This window comes from Bicyclus anynana, chromosome 15, assembly GCF_947172395.1.
Source record: "Bicyclus anynana chromosome 15, ilBicAnyn1.1, whole genome shotgun sequence".
NCBI lineage: Eukaryota > Metazoa > Arthropoda > Insecta > Lepidoptera > Nymphalidae > Bicyclus > Bicyclus anynana.
This window is the reverse complement of record NC_069097.1, coordinates 11,491,217-11,515,799: the sequence shown is the minus strand read 5'-3', so window position 1 is coordinate 11,515,799 and position 24,583 is coordinate 11,491,217. Positions and strand designations below refer to the sequence as shown.

At 34.6% G+C, this 24,583-nt stretch overlaps 2 protein-coding genes across 4 annotated transcripts in view; one reads left to right on the top strand and one right to left on the bottom strand.

The window, feature by feature from the left end:
- LOC112050755 (dynein regulatory complex subunit 3) overlaps positions 1–10,821 on the bottom strand; it is a 14,520-nt gene extending 3,699 nt beyond the window's left edge. Inside the window, exons 1-3 of one of the 2 annotated variants that reach the window (XM_052885797.1) lie at positions 10,686–10,821; positions 1,206–1,573; positions 387–559 (exon numbers count right to left, since the gene is read on the bottom strand). In XM_052885797.1, the coding sequence (XP_052741757.1) occupies positions 387–559; positions 1,206–1,463 (431 nt within the window). In that variant the 5' untranslated portion in view covers positions 1,464–1,573; positions 10,686–10,821. Of the gene's footprint in view, positions 1–386; positions 560–1,205; positions 1,574–2,249; positions 2,776–10,685 lie in introns of those variants that run through there. The other variant, XM_024089098.2, reaches the window with a different exon arrangement.
- Positions 3,124–24,583, top strand: LOC112052860 (TOM1-like protein 2). Of its 2 annotated transcripts, XM_052885799.1 has the most exons (13): positions 3,124–3,283; positions 3,547–3,794; positions 8,441–8,548; positions 9,794–9,889; positions 10,689–10,790; positions 12,388–12,534; positions 14,341–14,492; positions 14,953–15,026; positions 15,473–15,541; positions 16,174–16,276; positions 16,975–17,065; positions 18,019–18,078; positions 18,568–24,583. In XM_052885799.1, the coding sequence occupies exons 1-13, from the start codon at positions 3,229–3,231 to the stop codon at positions 18,748–18,750; spliced, it is 1,488 nt and encodes a 495-aa protein (XP_052741759.1). In that variant the 5' UTR covers positions 3,124–3,228; the 3' UTR covers positions 18,751–24,583. The 2 variants fall into 2 exon arrangements, with proteins under 2 accessions (XP_052741759.1, XP_052741760.1); XM_052885800.1 differs by lacking the exon at positions 18,019–18,078.

Genomic DNA, 24,583 nt, shown 5'->3' with positions numbered 1-24,583 from the left:
TAATTTCAATATTAATTATTACTATTATTATAAAATAGGCGCAGATTGTGTCATCGTCATCATCCATTCTCAGGTCCGAAGGTTTGATTGATTTGATATTCGTCTTGGCATGTTCATCCACGATATCTTCAATCCAAATCAAATCACTCAACCAGACATTTTTCCATTTATTTTGTTTCATCAAACTACGAAATACCTATTAGAGATAGTTAGGTAGGTACAATAGGCATAAGTGTAATATAATAGCTCCTGTCTTTGAACAGTCACACATAACTTGGCTTTCTTTGGATTTAGTACATCCAAGGAGTAGCCCCTACGACACCACAAAGTTTACCTCTATAAAATATCAGCATAGAATATATAAAAAAAACTAGAATTATCCTTACCGAAAGACGGCTCTTCCAACTTCCCTTTCATCTTCGGTAACAAGCTTGTAGTCCAAGTATGTAACTCTGGTTAGCGCGCTTTTTAGAAACTGGTAAGTCATTGGGTCGTCACAACAGGGATTGCCCTTAAAGCTCACGGAACGCAGCTTACGGAATCGTCTCATGTAAGACATCTTTAAAAAACATTGAATATTAATTTCGCTATAGCTTACGTGCAAGGTCTGCAGGTTAGATTAAAGTCTGAAAAACCTAAGTTTAATTTCTACCAGATGAACTACAGCGAAAAGATTGTGCTACGTGTGAGTACTGTACTCAGTTTTAGCATTAACTTTTCGGTTTTATGGAGATGGAAACGGGGATTGTTGTAGTACAAACATGTCTGAAATCATTAGATTAACCAATTCAACTGGCATGCACCTATTTGCTGAGTCCTTACCTACTTGTACTAAGTCAAACCTAAACGGCCACTGATTAAGTTCACTTTAATTTGAGGAAAATGTAGGTTTTAATCTTAATCCACGTTATTAAATATGATTAGTATAAATATAAATATTATTAGCCGCATGAGCAGCTGACGATCGAGTGCCGATTGGCTCTAATGAGCTACGAGCCTCAGATTGCATCCAACTAATATTTATTTTTGAATCAATTTTATATGTTTTTTCTTTATACTATAATTATATATATGATTATTTACTTAAATTAATCACTTAAAACATACATGTCATACATATCTTTGTGAGTAGTTTGTAGTAAAGAACAAAGTTGGATTTTACATTTGAACGATCAAATACTTAAATAAATAAAGAAATATTATACCTCCTTGAAATCTTCAATTAAATTGTCACCAATACTGAACACCAGTAGATTTTCAAGAGTGTCCATATTCTCCAATTTCCTTATTTTGTTGTGAAAAAGAGTTAGCACTTCGAGGTTAACAAGTGCATCTAGATTTTCAATTCTTTCGATTTTGTTAAAGGACAAGTCTAATTCGTTGAGTCCGACTAGTTGGTCTAAATTCTCTATGTTCTCTATCAAGTTATGGGCTAAAGTCAATTTTCTTAGGGATTTGAGCATCCAGAGGTGATCGATTCGCAGTATGTTTTGGAATTCCAATCGAACTATGGGAGCCTCGTTTAAGTGAACGCCTTCTTCTGCGAATAGTCGCCCTGCTTCTTCCTGTGGTCCTTAAATGTGAGTGAGAATTAGTTAGCACTATTCTGTAAATTGCTGGCTCGAGACCGTTGTGCTTGGAGGTCCATGCAAGAGACCTATGTGCAGCAGAGGATTCTATCGGCTGATAAGGAAGGAAGGAACGAGGATTCTGTAAATGTAGAGATGATAGCCCAGTGGATATGACCTCTGCCTTCGATTCGTAGGTTCGAATCCGGTCCGAGGCATGAACTTCTAACTTTTCAGTCAAGTGTGCATTTTAAAGGTATTAAATATGAAGTGTCTCACACGGTAAAGGAAAAATACCGTAAGGAAACCGGCATACCTGATAATTTTCTTAATTCTCTACGTGTGTGAAGTCTGCTAATCTGCATTAGGCCAGCGTGGTGGACTAAGGCCTGACCCCTCTCTTCTGAGAGGAGACTCGTGCTCAATAATGAGCCGAATATGGGTTCTTAATGATGATTCTGTAAATACCTCGTTGGCCTTTGCGGTTTCGCATATCGAGATCCTAGGTTCCACTTCTGGGTCGGGGAATGACACTCGCAAATAACGTGGCTTTCAAGTGGTATAGTAATTTAATTCACATAATTTACATCTTTATAATATATATTAATTACTTACAAATAAATTCGTCTTTCAGGATGATCGGATAAGTAGTAAAAGGGAATAGATAGGGATTATTTTTACCATACTCCAATATGCACCGTGTAAGCATTGCATTGTCAATGACACCCGGTTCAATAGCCGGATGGATTATGAGGCTATTTAAAGATTTCTTTTCGGTCATTTTGTCTATTTATAATAATTAATGTACACAAAATCTTGTTTATGTTGAATTGTATCGGTTGCTATTTTTGCAATGTCATTTATTGAATCATGTGACACTTGCGACTGTTAAAGTTATTGTCATGGTAACAATTTGAATCAAGTACTTCGGACTCGGAGCATCGTTTCACTGCCGTGCCATGACAATACAGATATAGTATAGATATAGATACAGTATCTTCAGATACGGTGGTATGAGTTCCTCGCACGTGAAATCACTGGCATTTAAAATATATTTTTAAGACTTAAAAATCATGAGAAATGCATTAACCATTTTCAAATGTTTATAAGTCGGTGTTAGGTTCTTACAGTAATTATTGCGTAAAACCCATTGTAATCGTAGCTAAGAATAATGAATACGAAGACGAACGTGCGTAAAAGTTTAGTCGAAGCTTATGATCTTTTTAAATAAAACCGCCTCTTGTCCTATCACTAATCACTAAATCATGTTGTTTTTTTTCAACTGACTATCCGGCTCTGAAGCCTAGCCCTTTTCAGTTTAACTGTTATGTTGGTAGCACTCAAACAACAGGCTCGTCTGATGATGATGAGTCGTTTACTCAAATAAACCTATACGATACGAATATCTTGTTATATCTATATATAAATCATTAACTTCGAATACTATTTTTATCACTTTTTCGCCTAAGCTTCTATTTTGTGAAATTATGTTATAATAATCTCGTAAATATTATTGCGTGGAAAGAAATTGTAAACTAATTTGACAGTTGACTGTCAATAAGTCATAACCTTGACCACAGATTAAAATATTTTTACGTTTACTCGGGTGACAAGTGAAATCGGTGAAATTATTTATTTATAATAGGATTACATTATAAAAATGTCCTTTTTTGGAGTAGGGAATCCTTTTGCCACACCGGTCGGGCAGAAAATAGGTAATTACATCCAATACTTAACTTTGTGCGTAAAATGATTCAACAATTTCTCAATTCTGCGTCTCTTAAAAGTTTCCTATTATCGTTGCGCATTACGAAGTAACAATTTCTCTTTGTCCCCAAGGAGCAGTTCGTTTGTTATTCCATAAATAATAATAAGATCGTAATGTGATTTGTAATCGAGTGCAATACTAGTTTTAATTGGTGTTAATGAGGTTGACCCTTAGTATGTCGCTATACTACGATTGTGTAAAATATTCCAGAGCAAGCTACAGATGGATCGCTCCCGTCGGAGAACTGGGCCCTCAACATGGAGATATGTGACATAATTAACAGCAGTACCGATGGCCCGAAGGACGCCGTGAAGGCTATACGAAAAAGGTTGACTCAGAGTGCAGGAAAAAACTACACTATTGTTATGTACACGCTGACTGTACTTGAAACCTGCGTCAAGAATTGTGGAAAGAGTTTTCATGTGCTTGTCTGCAGCAAAGAGTTTATCTATGAACTGGTGAGACATTTTTCTACATTATTGTTACTCATATAGCATATAGTTCAATCTGTTTTTATAAGATAAAAAATGAAACAAGCAGAAAGCTGAATAGGTTAATATGGTACGTACTTAAACAGGCAATGAGAAGGGAAGAAAGTCACTATAAGTAAAATGGTCAGTAGGGCAAAACCTGAGAGGAAGAACAAATAAGATGTATGTTTAATGTGTGTGATAGACTAAATAATATGAATAGATGATGGGTTTTACTCAGAATACAGAAAACACCAGAAGAAACATTCAGCCGTCATTATAAAGCATGCATAGTGTTAAAAAATTATATCTGTAAATCATGTCACACAACTCGGCATACACTGAGTGAGAAATTGCTTGTCCGTGAAAAAAAGAGTAGTTTAAATGGCTCCATTCCTACTTGTGATCACACCTTCTGGAGTTTTCTGTATTCTGAGGATTTTTCTTATGATATGAAAAGGGATGAGTCGACTTAATGTAGGATAACAAAATGCAAATCAATGAATGCCTCATGTTCTATGGTTAAACTAAAACTTAAGAAGTTTAAGGTTAAAGGTTGGCCTCTACCTTTGCAAAGCTTTTATGAGGAAATAGTTTAGAATTAATTAATTTAATTAATTAATTAATTAATTAAGAAAAAAGTGTAGCTCAATTAGGGAGCATGTTCAGAATGGTTATATGTTAAACTAAGGTAAAAATTATTATCAAATTGTTGAAATAGCACAAAACAATATAAAAACTTATACTTTTGCCTTCTAGCTTGATTATTAGTACCGTACATGCGTTAGAAACTAGCCAGACATATTCCAATAAGTTTACCTGAATTTTGCCATTTATTTTTTTCATAATGAAAGGTGAAGTTTATCAGATAAGATAAAAGTATTTGTTGAACCAAAATATTGTTCTATGTCTCATTTGAATGAAACTACACTTTCCAAGGAAAACAAAATCTATTTCAACAACAACAACAACAAAAACACTTTGCAATTGCACGTTGTAGAGTCAACATCTCCTGAGGATGCTCAGATTTCTGGGTGAAACGTACATAGAGAGTATTTTGTTGGACCTGGGTGACGTTTTTGCATGGGTTCATCAGCTTTTCGTGGATAATAGCAAAATAAATAAATTATTATATATTCATGATGAACTTCCACAAAGTAACGCCTGCTTCTATCCAATATTTAAAAACTATTTCATATTTTTTGTTATCCTCAGATTTAACAAGTCTTGTTTCTGTAGTCTTGTAAGATACTATAAGCATATACCTATAGATACCTGCAACTTTGTATGTGTGGAACACTGGAAAGTGGAATATGCCATGAATTGCTTTGTTATATGCAATAGTTAGGCAATGTTTTCCAACAATTTCATAACTATTGTCATATTTCAACCAATATATACAAAACATTCATATATTATTATTGTACCCAAACCATGCTCATGAGCCATTCTATCTTTTGGTGAATATCACATGAAAATTGTATTAGTTCTATAGTTTTTGAGTCTATTGTGAACAGACAGACAGATGTGGCACAGGACTTTGTTTTATAATGTGAATGTTATGTATGTGTAAAAGGTGTAGCATAAGTATCCACAACATATTACATACTCAGTTTGATTTGTGTGTTTAATAATATGTGCATACATCACATAATCCTATTACAAATTATAGCTATGTATGGGTGACATTATAATAACTTCCCTATTACAGTTTATTTACACATTGGTGTATTAACATCCACACTAATATTACAATTCCACAGCTAAACTTTTAAACTGATTTGATTGAAATTTAGTAAAGAGATAAACTGGATGTTGGAGCAGAACATAGGCTCCTTTTTATCCCAGAAAAATCTGTGGTTCCTGCGGGATTTGTATAATCAGATTTTCAAGCGAACAGAGTCACGGGCATCCGCTTGTTGTTTATACATAAATGTTATAGGAAGATAGAATTCAAAGACACTTGTAATGATAAAAGAATGCTTGACTGATTATTTAACTTTTTTATCTTTGAACTGATTCAGTTCAATGGCTTCTTTATTACCTTGATTGACTGTGAAGACTATTAGGTGCCTAAAACATTGAGAGTACAAGGCTAGTAATTAAGTATTGAAGCGATATACTAGATATTGAGTTTTTAATTATTCTCTTTTATAAACTCTATATATCAAACTAATATTAAAATCTAGCGGACGCCCGCAACTTCGTCCACCCTTGGACCTCTTTAATCCAGCCCTTACAGTATTGCTGTAAAAATGGAGTAACTTCTCCTGTTTTCCCAACATTACCCTTCAGTACTCCGCTCCTATTGATCGTAGCGTGATGAAAAGTATACTATAACCTGCCCAGAAGTATAAAAGAATAAATGTACCAAGTTTCGTTAAAATCCATTGAGTAGTTTTTGTTTCTATAACGAACATACAGACAGACAGGCAAAAATTTTACGAATTGCATTTTTGGCATCAGTATCGATCACTAATCACCCCCTGATAGTTATTTTGGAAATATATTTCATGTACAGAATTGACCTTTCTTCAGATTTATTATAAGTATAGATAAGCAAGTTTGTGTGTATGATTGTTATTCTTTCACACTGCAACTATTGAACAAATTATGCTAGAATTATCAAATTGAGATAGATTATACCCTGAATTTTAAAACTTTAAATTGAATTTGGAACACAAAGTTTACTCTTATCCCAGGAAAATCTATGGTTCCTGCAGGATTTGTGTCAGGCAGAATTTTACGTGAAGACTTTTTGTGCTATTGGTAAATTGTGTCAAGGGTATATTGATGTGATATGTCACTAAACTATGTGTGTCAATAGGATTATTACAGCTTAGCTACAAAGGGTTTCAACACCTTTAAAGTCCAAGATGTAGAATTATCACTTCAAGTTTTCTAATAAAACAAGAAATATATTATTGCTGTTTCTATAAGTATGCATGGTTATTTCTAATTAAATTCTTTCATTTTATATATTTAATTAATAACTTTGTGCTCAATGAATAAACAAAATTTGAATTTGAAATACCAGTTTCAACATATTCGGTTTCAACTAATTCTGTCAAGATTCAAAGTCTGCAAGTGCTGTTTTGTTTAGAGACTTTAAATGTATGTACGTACCATAATAACAAACTCCAGAATATTAGGTACCTACATATTTATACTTAGTTATAATCTGTATCAAATAATTTGGAATTACTTATCTGGTAAAAATAATTTTAGCTCTTACAAAGTTATTGTAACAATTTTGGAGTTTTTTTATGATAAGTTTTGTAGCCCTAAATGATTGATAGCTTATCAAAGCAATTTTAGGGAGTTTCTTTATGACAATATGTCAACATTCCTCTTCTCCGCCTGTTATTTTTTTAATCTACTTACTGTATATGGAAAGGAGATTAGAATAAACTAAATTGAGATGGTCCTAAGATTGTATTAACTTGTAGCTATAATGATAAAATGTAATTTACCTTTACTGAATCATTAGACATAATATTTGATGATAAATGTTGATCAGTAATAAATTATGCAATTATGAGATAGATTGCATCATATTATACAACTCCCATCTTTGTTAGAAAACAGGGCTGAAAAGCCTATAGGACTCTGAAATAGTGTAGCTTCTCAAACAGAGAAAGAATTTTTCAAATTCTACTCAATGCAAAGAAATAATCAAATCTTTCCTCTCAATAATATTAGTATAAACTAGTCAATGTCCCTCGGTTTCACTTGCATTATTCTGATGCCCATAAGAATACAGAGATAAAATTTGACATGACATGACATTCGCAAATACCTCCTACAACCTCACAAACTATACCTATAAGTATTTGTTTATATTAAGAGCAGTTTAGCTTTATCATATAAAATTTCACATAATACATAAATGTAGGTATGATATTAGTGCAGCTAATATTAGCTACAGACAATATTAAAACTTCCCAGGACAAAGTCACCTTGGGCACAAATTATTTATTCCACTTAACAAGTTCATAGATATATATAGATAGGTGTATATAGGTATTAGGCAGGTATGTTTATTGACACATTAGCATACATCTGGCATAAACTAATGTTTTTATTATATCATTTTTTTCAAGTTTTTTACTTAAATACATTCACACGCTTGTCTTCTATACTTAATATTATAAAGTTGAAGAGTTTGTTTTGAACGTGCTAATCTCAAGAACTTCTGGTCCAATTTGAAAAATTCTTTCAGTGTTAGTTATCAAGAAAGGTTATATATTATCCTCATATTCCTACGGGATCGGGATCGGGAACCACGCGACGTCAGCTAGTCTCACTAATATTATAAAGGCGAAAGCTTGTGTGTAAGTGTGAAAGTGGTTAAGTATGTTTGTCCCTCTTTTACGCTGCGGCTACTACAGCGGCTATAGCGATTTGGCTGAAATTTGGAATTGAAATAGATTTTACTCTGGATTAACACATAGGCTACTTTTCATCCCGGAAAAATCCATGGTTCCCGCGGGATTTGTGAAAAACTGAATTCCACGCGGACGAAGTCGCGGGCGTCCGCTAGTGTCTTATAATTGAATGTCGTAACAGATTCCAAAACCAATGAAAAAAAATTAAGATTTTGGGTTTTTGAAAAAAATATTTATTTATTTCAGGTGAAACTTATCGGCCCCAAGAATGACCCACCAACTGTGGTGCAAGAGAAGGTGCTTAGTCTTATCCAGTGCTGGGCTGACGCGTTCCAAAATCAGCCCGAATTGCAGGTGAGGCGTTAGTCATTTGCACATGAGGTGTCAATATTAGTAAGATTAATTATTATTTATTATCTATATAATCTAATACCTTTGAACAAGCAATTTGTGTATCATCAAAAATAACTGTATTTTATCAAGTGCTTATAGTTTACAGGACACTAAAACACAATCAAATTTTTGTTAAATTTTTGTCTGCTCGTCTGTGTTTGTGTAGACTTATCTCTGACTCAATAGCGTCTGAATCTCCATTTGTAATAACATCTCTGTGTTAAAAACTAATAATAAAAAGTAGGTCGGTACATTTATCTGCACTGCGAAGTCTTAAAAAATATTAGTGGGCAGTGAAACAATGGATTCTATTGTAATCTATTGTTCTGTGCAATACTGCATAAACAACATTTAACGCTTGGCTTGTAGTAGTGAATGGATGACATGAATTTACAATAAAAAATAAATATTATTCATGTAAAAGACTTTCTTCTGAATGCCTGACATGAAAATAATTCATAGCCCCCATCCAATAGCCTATATAATTATAGTCTGGCAATTTCGTTGATGACACTCCCATGATATGCGGGCGACGAGGGGACAGACTGCGCGGGTGTGAAACCGTGCGTGTGGGAAGTGAGGTGTATCAGTTGTGGGTTTTTCAGTTAACGCTACACGCCCTCGGCCCGCGCGGGCTACTGGAAGTGTTACGAACGAAGTTGTCAAGCTATATACCATTGGTATTCATTAAATATATATTTTTTTACTAATTAATTGATTTCTTAGGTAAAACAGGCACTGTAATTTTTTATGTCTGTCCGATTTTAATGAGATTTTCACTGGAAGATCCAGGTTATTGGGCAACAAGGCTACTGTTTATAACAACAAAACTTATAATTTTATGTACGGTCTTGTAAATCCACCTCGCATACCTCCTCCTGGGTAGTTACCATCCGACAAAGACGTACCGTCAAGCGATTTAACGTTCCAGTATGATGTCGTGTAGAAACCGAAAGAGGTGTGAATTTTCATCTTCCTCCTAACAAGTTAGCCCGCTTCCATCTTAGTCTGCATCATCACAGTGTACAATTCAAACCATCAGGTGAGATTGTAGTCAAGAGCTAACTTGTAAAGAATAAAAAAGAAATGTTAATTCACACATTCTTTCAGTGAATCAAATCATGTATGTAGTTTGTATGTAATATAAACCGTTTGTATGTAATGTAATGTATGTATGTATGTATGACCTTAGTAATTCGTTCGCAGGGCGTCGGTCAAGTGTACACCGAGCTGCGCACCAAAGGTGTCGAGTTTCCGATGACCGACCTCGACGCTATGGCGCCTATTTTTACACCGCAGCGGGTATGTTTTTTATACTAGACTTTTTTTAGTACCTCAGTATTTAACCAAAGACTCGAATCCGGGATCTCATGATGGGAAATCACATAGGTTTCACTGGACTAATGAGGTTAAAATACAAAGCATCAACCGTGATAGGTTTGCATTGTTTGGTAATATGCTTTACAAATTACACATTTTTGCTGGTGGGAGGCTTCGGCCGTGGCTAGTCACCACGCTACCGGCAAAGACGTACCGCCAAGCGATTGAGAGTTCCGGTACGACGTGTAGAAACCGAAAAGAGCCGGTTCCATGTTAGATTGTATAATCACTTACCATCAGCGGTCTTATTATGTATCTCAGTATTCCATTCCAACATTGAGTCACTACACCGATTTTTGTCGTAACCGATTTTTGTCGTTGTTGTTGTATTTTCGTTTTTATGATTATCTAATATAGTTATTTCTATGAAATTACCTTGAATATGTCATTTGTCATCAAGTGGCAATGATCTTTTGTTTTAACTATCGTCTAACATGAAAATTTTAACAAAATTACGTAAATATCAGTTTTTCGTTAAAATAACGTTACTGCCTGCTAAAACCACTACTACACTAATGTTACTTTAAGTAAAATGACGATTATTGAATCATTTCGTTAAAAAAACGAAAAAAAAAAACGAAAATGTAATGAAAAACGATGTAGTGACTAATTACTTGAATAGTACACCGAGTTACATAATATCTAACCCTGCAGGTGAGATTGTAGTTAAGAGCTAAGTTGTAAAGTAAAAAAAAAAAATTCATTGTTATTGTATTACCAGAGTGTACCCGACGGTGGCGATGCTATAGTGGGGTCGCCACAGCGCGCTGCCGTGCCGCAGACCTCGCCGAGCCGCCCCACGCAGGAGCAAGTCACTGGCGCGGTGAGTGTACTAACCTAATACAGTAGAAGCCGTTTAATGCGATATCGCAAGGACTCAACTAAAAACGCGTCTTAGACGGGAAAGCGTATTACGTAGCGTACGTTAGCGTAGCGTACTAACTAACGACTAGCGATTACCTAATTATGCTACTTAAAGTAATCACTTATTCTGGTGTGACAAAAAGATTTTGATGCATTTTACGAATTTTCAATAAAATTTTACTTTTGCAGTGCGTCTACAAAATTTTCAGTTTATAATCGCATCATGTCAAGGATCGTTTGCTGTAAATGTCTCTTAGTTCTTTAGGATATCATGATATTAGTCTTGTCCTGTAACCTCGTTTAAGGACCTTTATGATGTCCTGATCTGTTGTAATTTATTTGTCAGATTTGGAAATTGGAATTACACGCGTGTGACATGTAGGCGTATTAAACGGGATGACGAATCGTATCGTAAGCGTTAGGAAATGTTTGAAAACGTGTCTCAAGTTGTAGGGACTGACTTAAAATGACGTATTAAGTAAGAAATCGTTATAAGCGTAATCGTCTTAAGCGGGTTCTACTGCACCTACCAATCATCATCGTTATCAACCGTTGGACGTCCACTGCTGGAAATGGGTCTCTCTAAGGACTTCCAAACAACACGGTTTTGAGTTACCTGCAATATAGCAGCTACATGCAACCCTTTTAATATCTTCGGTCCATACTTGTGGGGGTTCGATCAACATTGAATTGAACGAAAGGGAAAGAAACCGCAACACGATAAGATGGACTTTCAAACAAAACGGTCTCGAGTCGCCAGCATCTAGTGACTCCTTGATGACAACACTGCGCTTTCCGCTACGCGGTCGCTATTCCAGCACCTTGTCTTTGGCCATCGATTCTTCGAACTCTGTGCCCTGGCCCCTGCCTTTTGCAACTTCAAATTCGCGCTGAGCTATGTCAGGACTTTGGTTCTTTTGCGGATCTCCGCTGCAATTAGATAGAATGGATGCTTTCAATGGAAAGCTAAAACTAAAATTTCCATTGATGAAAGCAGCAAGCAACATAAGCTTGCACTCGCGACAAATTGAATCTGTTAGGAGAATGGCGAGGTTGCTTGTATTTTGGGACTAGCAGATAGAAGTAGCGTACATAATGGAATAGTTGTCAATCGTGATTAAACTAAAAAAAAAAGCAAATGGTAACTAATCTTGAAAGCAGGGAGAATAAAGATATACCTTTAAATTAGAAGGTACCCTATCTATGCATACGAATAAATGTGAATTTTATACTGAAAAACATCGCCGCTGACATACAACTGCGTGATTGCTTTATAAATAAGACAAGGCGTTTTGGTCTCAGGCACCAAGTAAAAATATTTTACTATGCTAAGTATAGAAGTAATCTTGATTCCTGTTCTGTAAAATCTCAATATTTTTTTTACATGATCTTATAAAATAATAGTTTTAATTAATACAAATGTGTGACTGTACGACACTTCTGAGTGTGACTCCCACTTTCGCCATCCTCCTTTGCCATTTGCTTTTTATTACCTACTTCATCATTACCATATTGAATGTGTTCATCGTCGAGTACAACCTTTATTATGTTTACAGGTAACGCTGTCCGACAGTCAGACGAGCAAGCTGCGCGCCGACCTGTCGGTGGTGGAGGGCAACATGTCCGTGATGAACGACATGCTCAACGAGCTGACGGCGCAGCCCTACACGCAGCACCACGACACTGACATCGAACTGCTCAACGTAAGGTCAACGTCCTCTGCACTAAAGCCAAACTCGATGTGGAATGTTTATCAATAAACTAGCTGACGCTGCGCGGTTTCACCCGCGTGGTTTCCGTTCCCGTAGGAATACGGTGATAATATATAGCATATAAACTTCCTCGATAAGTGGGCTACCTAACACCGAAATAATTTTTAAAATCGGATCAGTAGTTCCCAAGATTAGCGCGTTCAAAGTCAAAGTCAAAAGTCAAAATTCATTTATTTCAATTAGGCTTAGTTTACAAGCACTTTTGAAAGGTCAAGATTATGTCATAATTTAATTTAATCTAATGGTGGTAATAATAGTCGAAAACTTAAAACTAAAGTTACGATGGTTCCAAACGCGCCTTGGTCCGAGAAGAGCCCACAACAAACTCAGCCAAGGTTTTTTTTTTGTTCAACCAAACAGACTCTTCAGCTTTATAATATTAGTCTAGATTAGTATAGATTCAAAATGTTGTTGAAGCGCATACTAAAAGTCTTATAATTTAAAATTATGTATTTGTTTTTATTAAATGTTGTACAAAAGATATTCATATCTAATGGGGATGATGACTAGGTTTGAATATATTGATTTTTATGATACATTCGGGTAAATAGGGTCAATGTTAATTTATACATAAAAAGCAAAGATTGTCTGGATATTTGCAAAATAAATGAGATTATAAAATTTCAAAATCTATTAAAAATATTTTATCGTAATTAGATTAAAATTCATACAGTTTTAGCTTCCTTACATTAAATGTGACATTTTTTAATATATGAACTATAAGCATAAACGCACAAATAACAAAGATATTAGTAATTTTGTTTGAACGCGCATACAAATCTAACGATCATTACATTGGCTATGACGTCATTAGTTCGAGCCATTTTGTATGGGGCGTTTTTCAGGGATCCGCGGCAGCGCCGCAAATCTGACCCTTTAAATCCCTGTAGCTCCGAAAGTAATGATCGCAGATACCCTGTTCCTTTTACAAAATTGCTTTACTATTAGCGTACTCTTAATTTATATACAATTTAAAAAACTGTCATCATCCCTATTGTTCTAAGCTTGACCTAGTTTGGCTTTAGAACCACTTGAACGTTCGCGGGGCGGAAACATCCCGTTTTACGTCCGCGGTTTCCAAGAAAGTTGCTGCATCAATTTTGCAAAATAGAACTCTAACGTGTAAAAGATAAGGTGTATTTTAGACTGAGGACTTTCCGAAAGGTGTGACGAATTTTGCACAGTGAACATAATAATATATTGTTCGAAGCTTGATCCAGTTTGGCTTTACTATAGAATAAACAGCGGCGGCATCTTGATCATTCGTCCTGTTCAAACAGTGTATCCGGCTACGGTCTTGAGAATAATGTCGTCCTGAACAAAGAGCCGTGATAGCTCAGTGGATATGACCTCTGCTTCCGATTCCGGAGGATGTGGGTTCGAATCCGGCCCGGGGCATGCACCTCCAACTTTTCAGTTGTGTGCATTTTAATAAATTAAATATCACGTGTCTCAATCGGTGAAGGAAAACATCGTGAGGAAACCTGCATACCAGAGAATTATCTTAATTCTCTGCGTGTGTGAAGTCTGCCAATCCGCATTGGGCCAGCGTGGTGGACTATTGGCCTAACCCCTCTAATTCTGAGAGGAGACTCGAGCTCAGCAAACACAACCAATACTTCCGCCAGTGTTAGACTACGGAACCTCTCGGATTCGTAGGTGGCAACACGCATTGGTCGAAGACTTTCGTCTTCATGGCGTAAAACGTCGTAATACAAAAGAATACGGTTGTGACAGGAGCTGGCAGACACGCTAAAAGCCATGCAGACCCGCGTGGCGGAGCTAGTGGCGCGGCTGGCGGGCGAGTCGCCGCTCACCGCCGACCTGCTGCTCATCAACGACCGGCTGCACAACCTGCTGTTACGCCACTCGCGCTTCCTCAACAACCGGTGAGTGTTTGATGACCGGATTATTTTTATTAAATCTGCCTTCCGAACCGCTAATAAAGTCACAAAAAATACTGTCGATATAAACACATCAGACCGGACTGGATCCAAAGATTTAGTTATAGAGTTTGTTTTATACATTAAAAATAGTAATGGCCCAAACAATCTACCCTGAGGTACTACTCTACACTAAAATATTTGCATTAAGAATTTGTAAAATTATTTACACCATTTTGGACAAAATAATATAAGCCTGTCAGAGACTATTTAATAAATCTAAGGTTCTGTTTTGTCTTGTGTAAAACATAGTCAAACGCTTTACTAAAGTCGACTTATCAATATTTTGAATATTTTATACATTTTTTTGTTCGTTTAATGCATCTTAAATTGCCTGTGTATTTGTAATTTAGTATTTTATAACTATATAAATATTTCATTAAATGTTAATGATAAAATGCTCTAGAATCGCAGCAACCGGCGGCGCTACTCCGTCGGCTATCTTGGGAGCAGCCATGGGTGTTCCCGGCACTACTTCACGTAAGCTATTTTATTGTCTATGCTTGTGCTATAAATCCGATAGTAAATTTTTTTATTACTTTCACGCCTAAAACACTAAACCGATTTTGTAAAGTTCTTTCACCATTATACCAATAGATACATTACCGGCGAGTAAAATAGTCTATATTTTATCCCCGTATTTTCCGCAACCGCAGGGCTTAGATATATTGAAAACTATAGATACTTACGAAATTTTATCATAATCGGTTCAGTAGATTCAATATTTATACCGAACATACAACCTCATTATAAAATGAGATCGTGAAGAATTATATTTCTAAGGACTTACTTTATCAATTAACACAGTCTTAAGATGTTTGGTAAGAGGAATTTTCAGTTTTTAGTGTTACTGCCTTTTCAGTATTACCCTTAGGTTATTCTAAACAGCCAATTGATTTTAAATTTTTTTTTTCATTTCATATTAGCGGTGAAAAAAACCGACGATGATGCCCTGATTGATCTCAGCGACGATGTGCCCGACATTGCGAAGCTAAGTAAGTTATCTTACAAAGCCTATATTATGTCTAGCCTTTATGGTCCTGTTTAGCATATGTCGTCTACGGAATACTAACAAGCTTTTCTTTATTCTAAAAATTTAGTAAAAAATCTCAGACAGAAGTTGAAACTTGAAAGTAAGTTATCTTTCAAAACCTACTATGGTCCAACCTAGACGGTCCTGTTTATCTTATGTGACCTACGAAATATCTGTTTGTTCTGCTACTCTTTGATTATTTGGTTGCTATATTTTATTACAGTACTAGCTTAATTCCTTTCATACAAAGATATTAAAATTTAGTTAAAAAATGTGTGGGAGGCTTAGAGAGTGTAAAATTTCCAAGTTATTGTCATACCTACTAATAAAAATCATTAATATCTGTCGAGACGTTCTGGGGAGAATATTATGAAACCAGATTTTTTAAATATTTGATTTGATAAAATTAATGTTCCAATATCTGTTCTGTAATATTTTGTTTGTACATTACGTCTCATGTAAACCTATTTTAATGTTCTAATCACCTGTACATGGTTTATAACTTTTTTGGGATCAAAGATTTCATATTTTGTTTATGTATCCTGTTTATAAATTGTTCTAAATATTTTTTTTTAATTTTTAATTCGTTTGCAGCCGTTAAAGAAGATCAGACAGACAAGTCGCCGAGCAGTGCCAAGGACGAATTCGATATGTTCGCACAATCGCGCAATGTCACCTACGAAACTGCTAAAACCGGGTAAGTCTTGGTACATAAGCATAAAGATTTATTTCTGACCTTGTAAAACAGTATTGCGATTCAAAAGTTTTTGAGATATTACAAGATAAAAACGATGGTCTATATTTCAACTGTTTCATGACGTCATGAAACAGTTGAAATATATAACAGTGGCCGACAGGTGTTTTGGCTCGTATTGTCAATTGTTTGATCGAGGTTCATTAATTCATTCATTCATCGAATTTTATTAATAAAATTAATATTGTTTATATTAAAGGAGATGGTCCAAAATTGTATGGAGCCTAGGATCGGTCATTGTACCCTAGCGGAAATAAAAGAAGATATTTTTTTTTTTACTATTTTTCATTATACAAATCTACGAATTTACTTTAATTCTTTCGAAATAATATTCATTATCTCCCAAGAAATGCAACAGTAATATAGGTAATAATGGCAGATGACGTTTTCAATGCAGTAGTCGATTTGACGTTTGCTGTCAACTGTCATGTCATATTTGCTCTATGGGCGCCATTTTGATATAACTCAAAGACTTGGGTTTTAATTTTATTTATTTCTTTTTAATTAGTTAGATTTATACACTTTAATGAATTTTAATAAAATCTTTGTATTTTTTTAATTTTAATGATACGGGGTACAAGAGTGGAACTGAAATGGACCACCTTCTTTATATGAGTGAAGTACCCTGTTCTGTGTTCCAGAGGCAGCAGTTATGCAGACAACACAGAGGAGCAGTCCAATTCGGGGCTCGCGGCCGCTACCAGCATGCGCGCCACACAGGGCACGCCCCTGGTGAGTTCTGACTCTCTATATCTGTCTTCAGTACATACAATCACTGTCGTTGTTTTATTCATATATATTTATTAAGAATATATACTCAGAGGCACAATTATCCGCCCACTTAAATAAGACGCGAGTATATTAAAGTGGGCGGATAATACTGAGTGTATTATTGACGGAGAACCTGCTGATAGCGATATATACCTCTTTTTAGAAAGGTTGAAAGCTTATGGTCCCCAATCGGCTATAGGTAAACAGCCAAATGGGTATTTGACAATTGTTTTTAATTCTTTATTCCGGACCTGGTCATTTCTTTCCTATCGCTATCCCTACCCTACCGTCCTTTTTTCCTGCTCCTACCGTACCTTTTCCCTGCTCCTACCCTACCCAACCCTTTTTTTTCTCACTGGTAAATGCTTTTACGCATCTCTTCCTAAGGTGTCGCGGAAGAGACTCCTCCGCGGAACCCTCAAAAGGGTACGTGGGACTCGCCGGGTCCAGAACCCACTAAAACCCAGCGCAACCATCCGCGTCTTAAATGAAGCAACAACGGATCACCCTATCCAACCCTCCCGTACCTGTTCCCTGCCCCTACCCTACCCATACCCAACTACTCCTACCCTACCTCTACCCTACCCTACCGTACCTCTTCCCTACCCCTACCTTTGAAACATAAATACATATTTTTTTCATAATTAATTATACCTATTAGAACTATATACTGACAAACTTTCAACCTTTGTAAAATATCTGGCTACAATATGTCTGTCTGTCTGTCAAAATAATTAAATTTCTTTAAAATATCACAACTGTATCACAACAACTAATCGTAGTGTTAATAAAGAGAAAACAGTTTAGTTGTTTTTAAGTATATTTTTTAATATTTCTGTTCTTTCTTCTTTCGATTTGTTTGTATGATTTTTTTAATATATTTATTTATATGTTTATTTTATATTTGTCTGCAGCCGACAGGCATGGATCAGAGAGAGTTCGATGAGATATCCGCCTGGTTAGAACAGGAGAAGGTGATCATTTATTGTATTATTTTGTTTATTTATTTCATATTTAATTTTTACACACTGAGCACTTTTCATTTTATTTATGTTATTATTAAAACTTATCTATTTTTTTAAATTGAAATTAACATGAAAAATATTTATCGCAAAAAGCGAAAAGCACAATTTAAAAACAATCAATTATTATTATTAGGGCGAGTATTTAAAAGTATCATACACCATTGCAGTCTATATATTAACTGATTTCTTGTATAACAAAATTATGATAAAAGTAAGATCCCTAGAAAAATAAAAACATTATTATAAATAAAATTCATAATATTAGCTGAATAAATTAAAAAAATATTGTTGTGTGTTGAATGAATACATCAGCGTGTATTATGTTTATGTATGTATTATATATTATAAAAAAAGGAAGGAAAGACAGCGCGGGTGTGAAATCGTGCGTGCGGGGTAACTTACTTAATACCACTTGTAGACCAATTGTTATCATTGCAGGCCGCTTCAGAGGCGAACGGCGCTCAAGAGAGCGTGACCAGCAGCGACTTTGATAAGTTCCTCGCCGAGCGCGCCGCCGCAGCCGAAAACCTACCCAACGCCGGTGAGAATAGAGCTCAGAACAGCTCCACGCCACGACATCGACAGATCAAGAAGGACGAAGACACCATGTTCGCTCTCTGATGTGCTTAAACGTGAGCGTTTGACGAATTCACTGCTATGCGAAAATTAAAAAAAAAAACACATTTGTTTTTTTTAATTTGAATGGCTAAATGGCAGATATATGGCTTTTGTCTTTTGCGAAAATTTTGCGTATTTGCGTCATAATATTAAATGTTATAAAATCTACACCCAAAATAGTAGATTATGAAACGGTAGAATAATTAACATTTGTTTTTAGAACTTCAGTTTAAAATAAGAGTTTAAAACAAAGTGGGAAATTGCGTAACTTTATCGGGTCCGTTTTGATTGTTATGACTACATGGAAAAATAGTGTATTATTGGAGGAATTATTTACATTTATACCTATTTATCTTTGAAGCAGAATAATTCAAAGATAATTATTTTAAAATACCTTCAAATCCTTCCGTTTATTTTTTTTTAACTGTTTGAGGTCTGTGGATCTAGCACTTTTAAGCCTTAACAGGCCTTTTAAACCTGCGGCTGGACATCCGAATTTTTATGTTCTAACCTAACCTAACTTTTTTTTTTGACAAAATTTTACTTATAATTAACAATAACAATATTTTACTGATGGAAAAACTGTGTTTAAAATTAGGTGTTTAAAAAATTAATGAAACGCACTGGTCACTTTCTTTTTTTCTTTGATTTGTCCATTGTAACTTTTTACTATTTTTATTATGCCCGCTGTAATATTTTATTAACTCTATGGTAAATTCATCCTGACTGACAATTTAACGGTTTCACTTCGATATATTTTAATATACCGAAAAATAACACGTTAAATTGTAATCAGTATGTTCAGTTCACAATATATTGACAGATTACAATATATCGACAATAAACTAACGTATTTTACAATTTAACGGTGACATATCTAAGCGAGAAAAAACTGTTTGTCACTGATAGCTTTCATGCGATTGGTTAGTTGCGTAACTATCATAGCGAAGCTTCTCTGGGTCTAAAATCTAAAGGGATAAGGTTCAGTTATACAAATTTCCCACCAAATTATGTGCCGTTTCATACTCTACATTATCTAATCTCATGCAATAGGTAACAGTAATGTAATAATTTCAGTATAATATGCACATGATTTTGTCAATCTCATTATAATTTTATTAATTCACAGTTCAGGTTATTTGGTAGGGGAGCCTATGATGTTAAATGTGTACTTACTTGAGCGTTGCACGGTCTTATCAGATTAGATAGATAAGATACAATTTCGACTTTCAGCGGTGGGGGAAATAAACTGCAGATTTTAAAGACAATCTTTAAATTCTTCAGTTTTCGGAAATATTTTTTTTTATTTTGGGGTAAATATAAAATAACTGCGCACGTGGTTCGAGGACAAAAGTAAAAAAAAGTTTATTTTGCAAATTTGTAACCCATTCCCTTGAGTTAAACTTAAATTGTAAAATTATTGAACTGCTTGTACTAACTAACCCCACCGCACCCTTATTGACGTGCCGGTTGAGTATTTCTGAGTTATTTTTCATCCCCTAAGAGTATCCACCGATACTAAGGGCTTATAATTTAAGGTACTCGACAACATGAAAGTTTCCTCCCTTGGGTTTATCTGACGTTCTCGAGTAAATCTCAAAATCTCTTTGGCTCCCCATCTATGATATAATACGAGAGTATATTATAAACAAGTTTTTTTACAATATGTGATACAATTGTGTATGCATTGCGTTACACTCCTATTCCAGTACATTTATAACCAAACCTTCCTCGTAGGTTCCCTAATAAATCCCTAAAATTACCCCACATTTCAATATACAATCATAGGTAAAGTATGCTCCAAACTTTGAGTCCGTTTTGAACACAACGTATAAGACAAAAAGACATCCCTGCGGCGTTATAATAGCTACACACTTATAATGCGATATCAAACTAGAAATACATGCTAAGAGGGTAGACAGAGAATTTTTGCATCCATGGAGTGTACACATTGCATACACAACTGCTTGAGAAAGATCGTCAAAAGCATAATCGCCACTGATTGCTATTTATAATTAATTAAGTGCATTTTAGCGAGTATAGCAACACCGAGCTAGGTAGTACATAGCAATAGTGATAGCATTGGGAGGTAGACAGATAAGTCAATAGACAACTAATTGGCATGCAGGTGTGAGTCAAAAATGTATCTACAATTTTTTATGAATATATTTTAAGCTAATTGGTTACTTATACTGCAACAAGTTGAGTTTGTGTTTTTTGTTCACAAAATGACAGGTGGTTAAAGCAAGAATGTATAACATCACGTTTATTCTTGTTTGAACCATCATTGCGTAAGACAAGTCATGATACCGAATATCGTACCGCCTAGATTGTTTACTGCATACGTTGTTATTTTTTTCGTGAGAAATGAATGCTTCCTATCTGTCTATATACTTCTCTGTCTACGGTCGCGAGGAATCAAACGCATAGATTCAACACGGGAGCATTTAAAATGAACGTTAATTTTTATAGCAAAGGAGTATTTGGGAAAATCGTTAAATTATAATAAAGATAATGTAAAATGAACTTTATGTCTTTGTCTGAAAGTCGTACTAATAAAACGTCGCCGCTCGCATATTGATTATGATTTACGCTTCAACGAAATGAAGTTTTAGATAACGAGAGTACGGACATTTTTAGCTTTGACGTATGTTTAAATTTTTGACTATTCCGCTATCGATAAAACTATGAGAGCAAAATTATCGATATTGCAAGTATTACGAGTATAAAGTTGACAAAATGCAATACGAATTAAATTATTAAAATCGCATTTTTCAAAAAAAATATTATGTCGTTGCTATATGGAAATCGGCAAAAAGAAGCACGGATTAAGAGCTAAACCATCTACCGTTAAAAACCATCGCTTTTTATACCAGGGTCATCATCAAAAAGATGTTACATTTTGAAATCGTATGAAGAATTTTAAAGAGACAAAAATAGTAGTTGTATAGTATTTCTTATAGGTTATAGTATATGAAATCATGTACCAAAAATATTTTTATCGGTATAAAAACTTTATAAGCCATGAATGGATTGGCGATAATGAATAATGTGGCACATACATTACACTTGAACGCTGTTAGCTTCAGGCGTATGATACGCACTGTTTCTACTCGACGCTAATTCAGCGATCATTCGTTATCTTTGTAGCGTTTCTTTCGCACGAAAGAGTTTTTAACGAACGTTAAAAAAGCGTTTAAATATAGTATGAAGTTAAATGAAGGTCTATTTCCAAATTAAATGATTATGAAACACGGCTAAAACTCACGTGATATTACGTCGGAGTATGCCCGACTAGTTTCGAACCCATACGGGACCCTTAGTCATGAGCTGGTTCTTGCATCGCGGCACGATCCAAACTGTCTATTTCCAACGCCCAAAATTGAAAATGCAATACTGCTCTAAAAAAGCGTCGTGTTTTAAAAATGCTGTCGTGTAAACATATACTTAGGAATGCATTTGTTGTATTTGAACGTTTTTATAACGTCCGTTAAAAAATATCTCGTGCGAATGAGGGCTTAAGCTTGGCGCTGCAAACGTAAAGTCTTGATACTGCGTTTGCGTGACGCTAACTCAGTGATTATTACCACGGACCCAATACTAATTTTACGTTATCTCAGCGTGATGCTTGCCACTGCCGACGTTGTGGTATTTCACTGTCTGCACGAAGCTAACTTAGCGATCAGTTATCTTTGGAGCACTAGGCATTGTTTCGGTGTAACGATTCATGCAGTTAGCAAATATAACACTACGTAACGTTTGCGTTACGCTAACTCTGTGATCATCGCTGACCCAATACTAATTTTACATTATCTTAGCGTGATGCTTGTCGCTGCCAACGTTGTGCTATTTCACTGTGTCCGCAAGAAGCTAACTTAGTGATCATAGTTATCTTTGGAGCACTAGTGCATTGTTTCGGTATAACGATTGATGCAGTTAGCGAATATAACGTTACGTAACGTTTGCGTTCCGCTGACTTAGTGGTCACCATTTACGCAGTGCATAGGCGCGACGCTAATACGGCGATCATAAGTAACGTTCAATGAATGCCCACGACGGAGAAACATAACATGAATTTAAAATAAATAATGTCAAATACTCCATTGCAAATAAGAATTGCAATGGGTAAATATATTTGCTAATAAATTCAATGTAAAAAAAAAGTATGCAATGTCAAATATTTATCTACTATAAATAACGGCTTAGATACTATGTGATAATTTAAATTATATTGTAACAATTTTTAGATATCATGTTACAGTAATATAATGGTATTATTTTGTTTTTACAATGCGCAAAAACCAATGTATTGTGCAATAAATTTATACATTTACACGAAAACCATAGATCATGGAATGTAATTCATGTTTCGATGTAGTGAATTTCACTATTAATATAATTATACATTTTTTTTGTTAAATATTAATAATGATAGTTAGTTTTAAAATGATCACTGTTTCTTACTAAAATAGGTTGAGGGCTGATAAACTGTACATTTTTATATATAATATTTAATAGACAGAATATCTACTAGTAAGACAAGTAGAATTTGGAAAGTATCTTACTTGTAAATGTCACACATACTTGTGTTTTGTCTATGAGTACAGGCATATAGACGCATGGTTATTTTTAGTGGCACGTATTTACTTGAAAGGCAAGTATTCAAGGCCGTAAAATAAATTTAAAAATAAATTAAAGACAAGTGACAGATAGGTAACGTATGAATATTTAAAAAACACTGATTGTTATTCTAGTATAACCAAAGATATATTCAATTAATTTCTCATGTTTTCAATAATGACCTTCAAGTTATTATTTTCAATTTAATTTCAATTACAAATTAATATTTAATATCACTTACAAATAGTTTTCACCAAATTTCTAGTCCGCTCTGAACACGAGGCATATGGCTGCTGCAGTGTACAAAATCATATCCCACCTTGTTGTAATACGGTTCGGCGTGACTTCAGAGCGGACTTAAAGTTTGGCGCATACTATAACATGACCACCAATTTGCATTGTAAGAATTATGTAAATCTTAGCTCTTAATCACTCTGATATACATATAATTATATTTGAAGAACATAATATATTGTTTATCAGCTCTCAGATCTTATGTCTCGACGTTACTGTAACTTACACTTTCATACTAATCATTCTCCTTATATCAGAATGAAGGGAAAAGATAGACAGACCTCAACCATAGAAGTAAAGCTTGTCTGAAATTTATCTGAAGTGAAGCCAGTTTTATATCACATGCAAATACACATGTTACTTTGCTTAGTGTGTAATGCAATAATTTATTTATATATATGTATAAAATAACCGACGAATTTGTACATTAACATATGCCAGGAACATCCAAAAAAAAAACCTTCAACATATTTTATAGTTTACAAAGTTTCTAATTTTTTAATCTGTATTTAATTTTATTGTAATTATTAATATTGATAAGTACAACATTGTAATTTAATTTGAATATAGCACAATACACTTATCTAAAATGTATATTTTAGGTGCTTCTGTTTATAAAGTAACTTGCAAAAAAATAAAGAATAACGGATAAACTACACATTATATATATAGGAAATATTTGATTATATAATTTTTTGATGTAGGTCTGTCTGTATGAAAACTTTTTCCTTTTGTCTTGGCTTTCATATGTACCTATTGTTATTGTTTGACTATTAAATTCAACCATTCCACTTGTCTCAAGTATTTCGGTGTTTAATGTGATAATTTAAAATGGAACAAGCTTAATGTTAATAATTTAAAAGAGTTATTTTATGTTTTAATCGTTGTATTTTTAAGATAATAAATATTAATATTAAATATC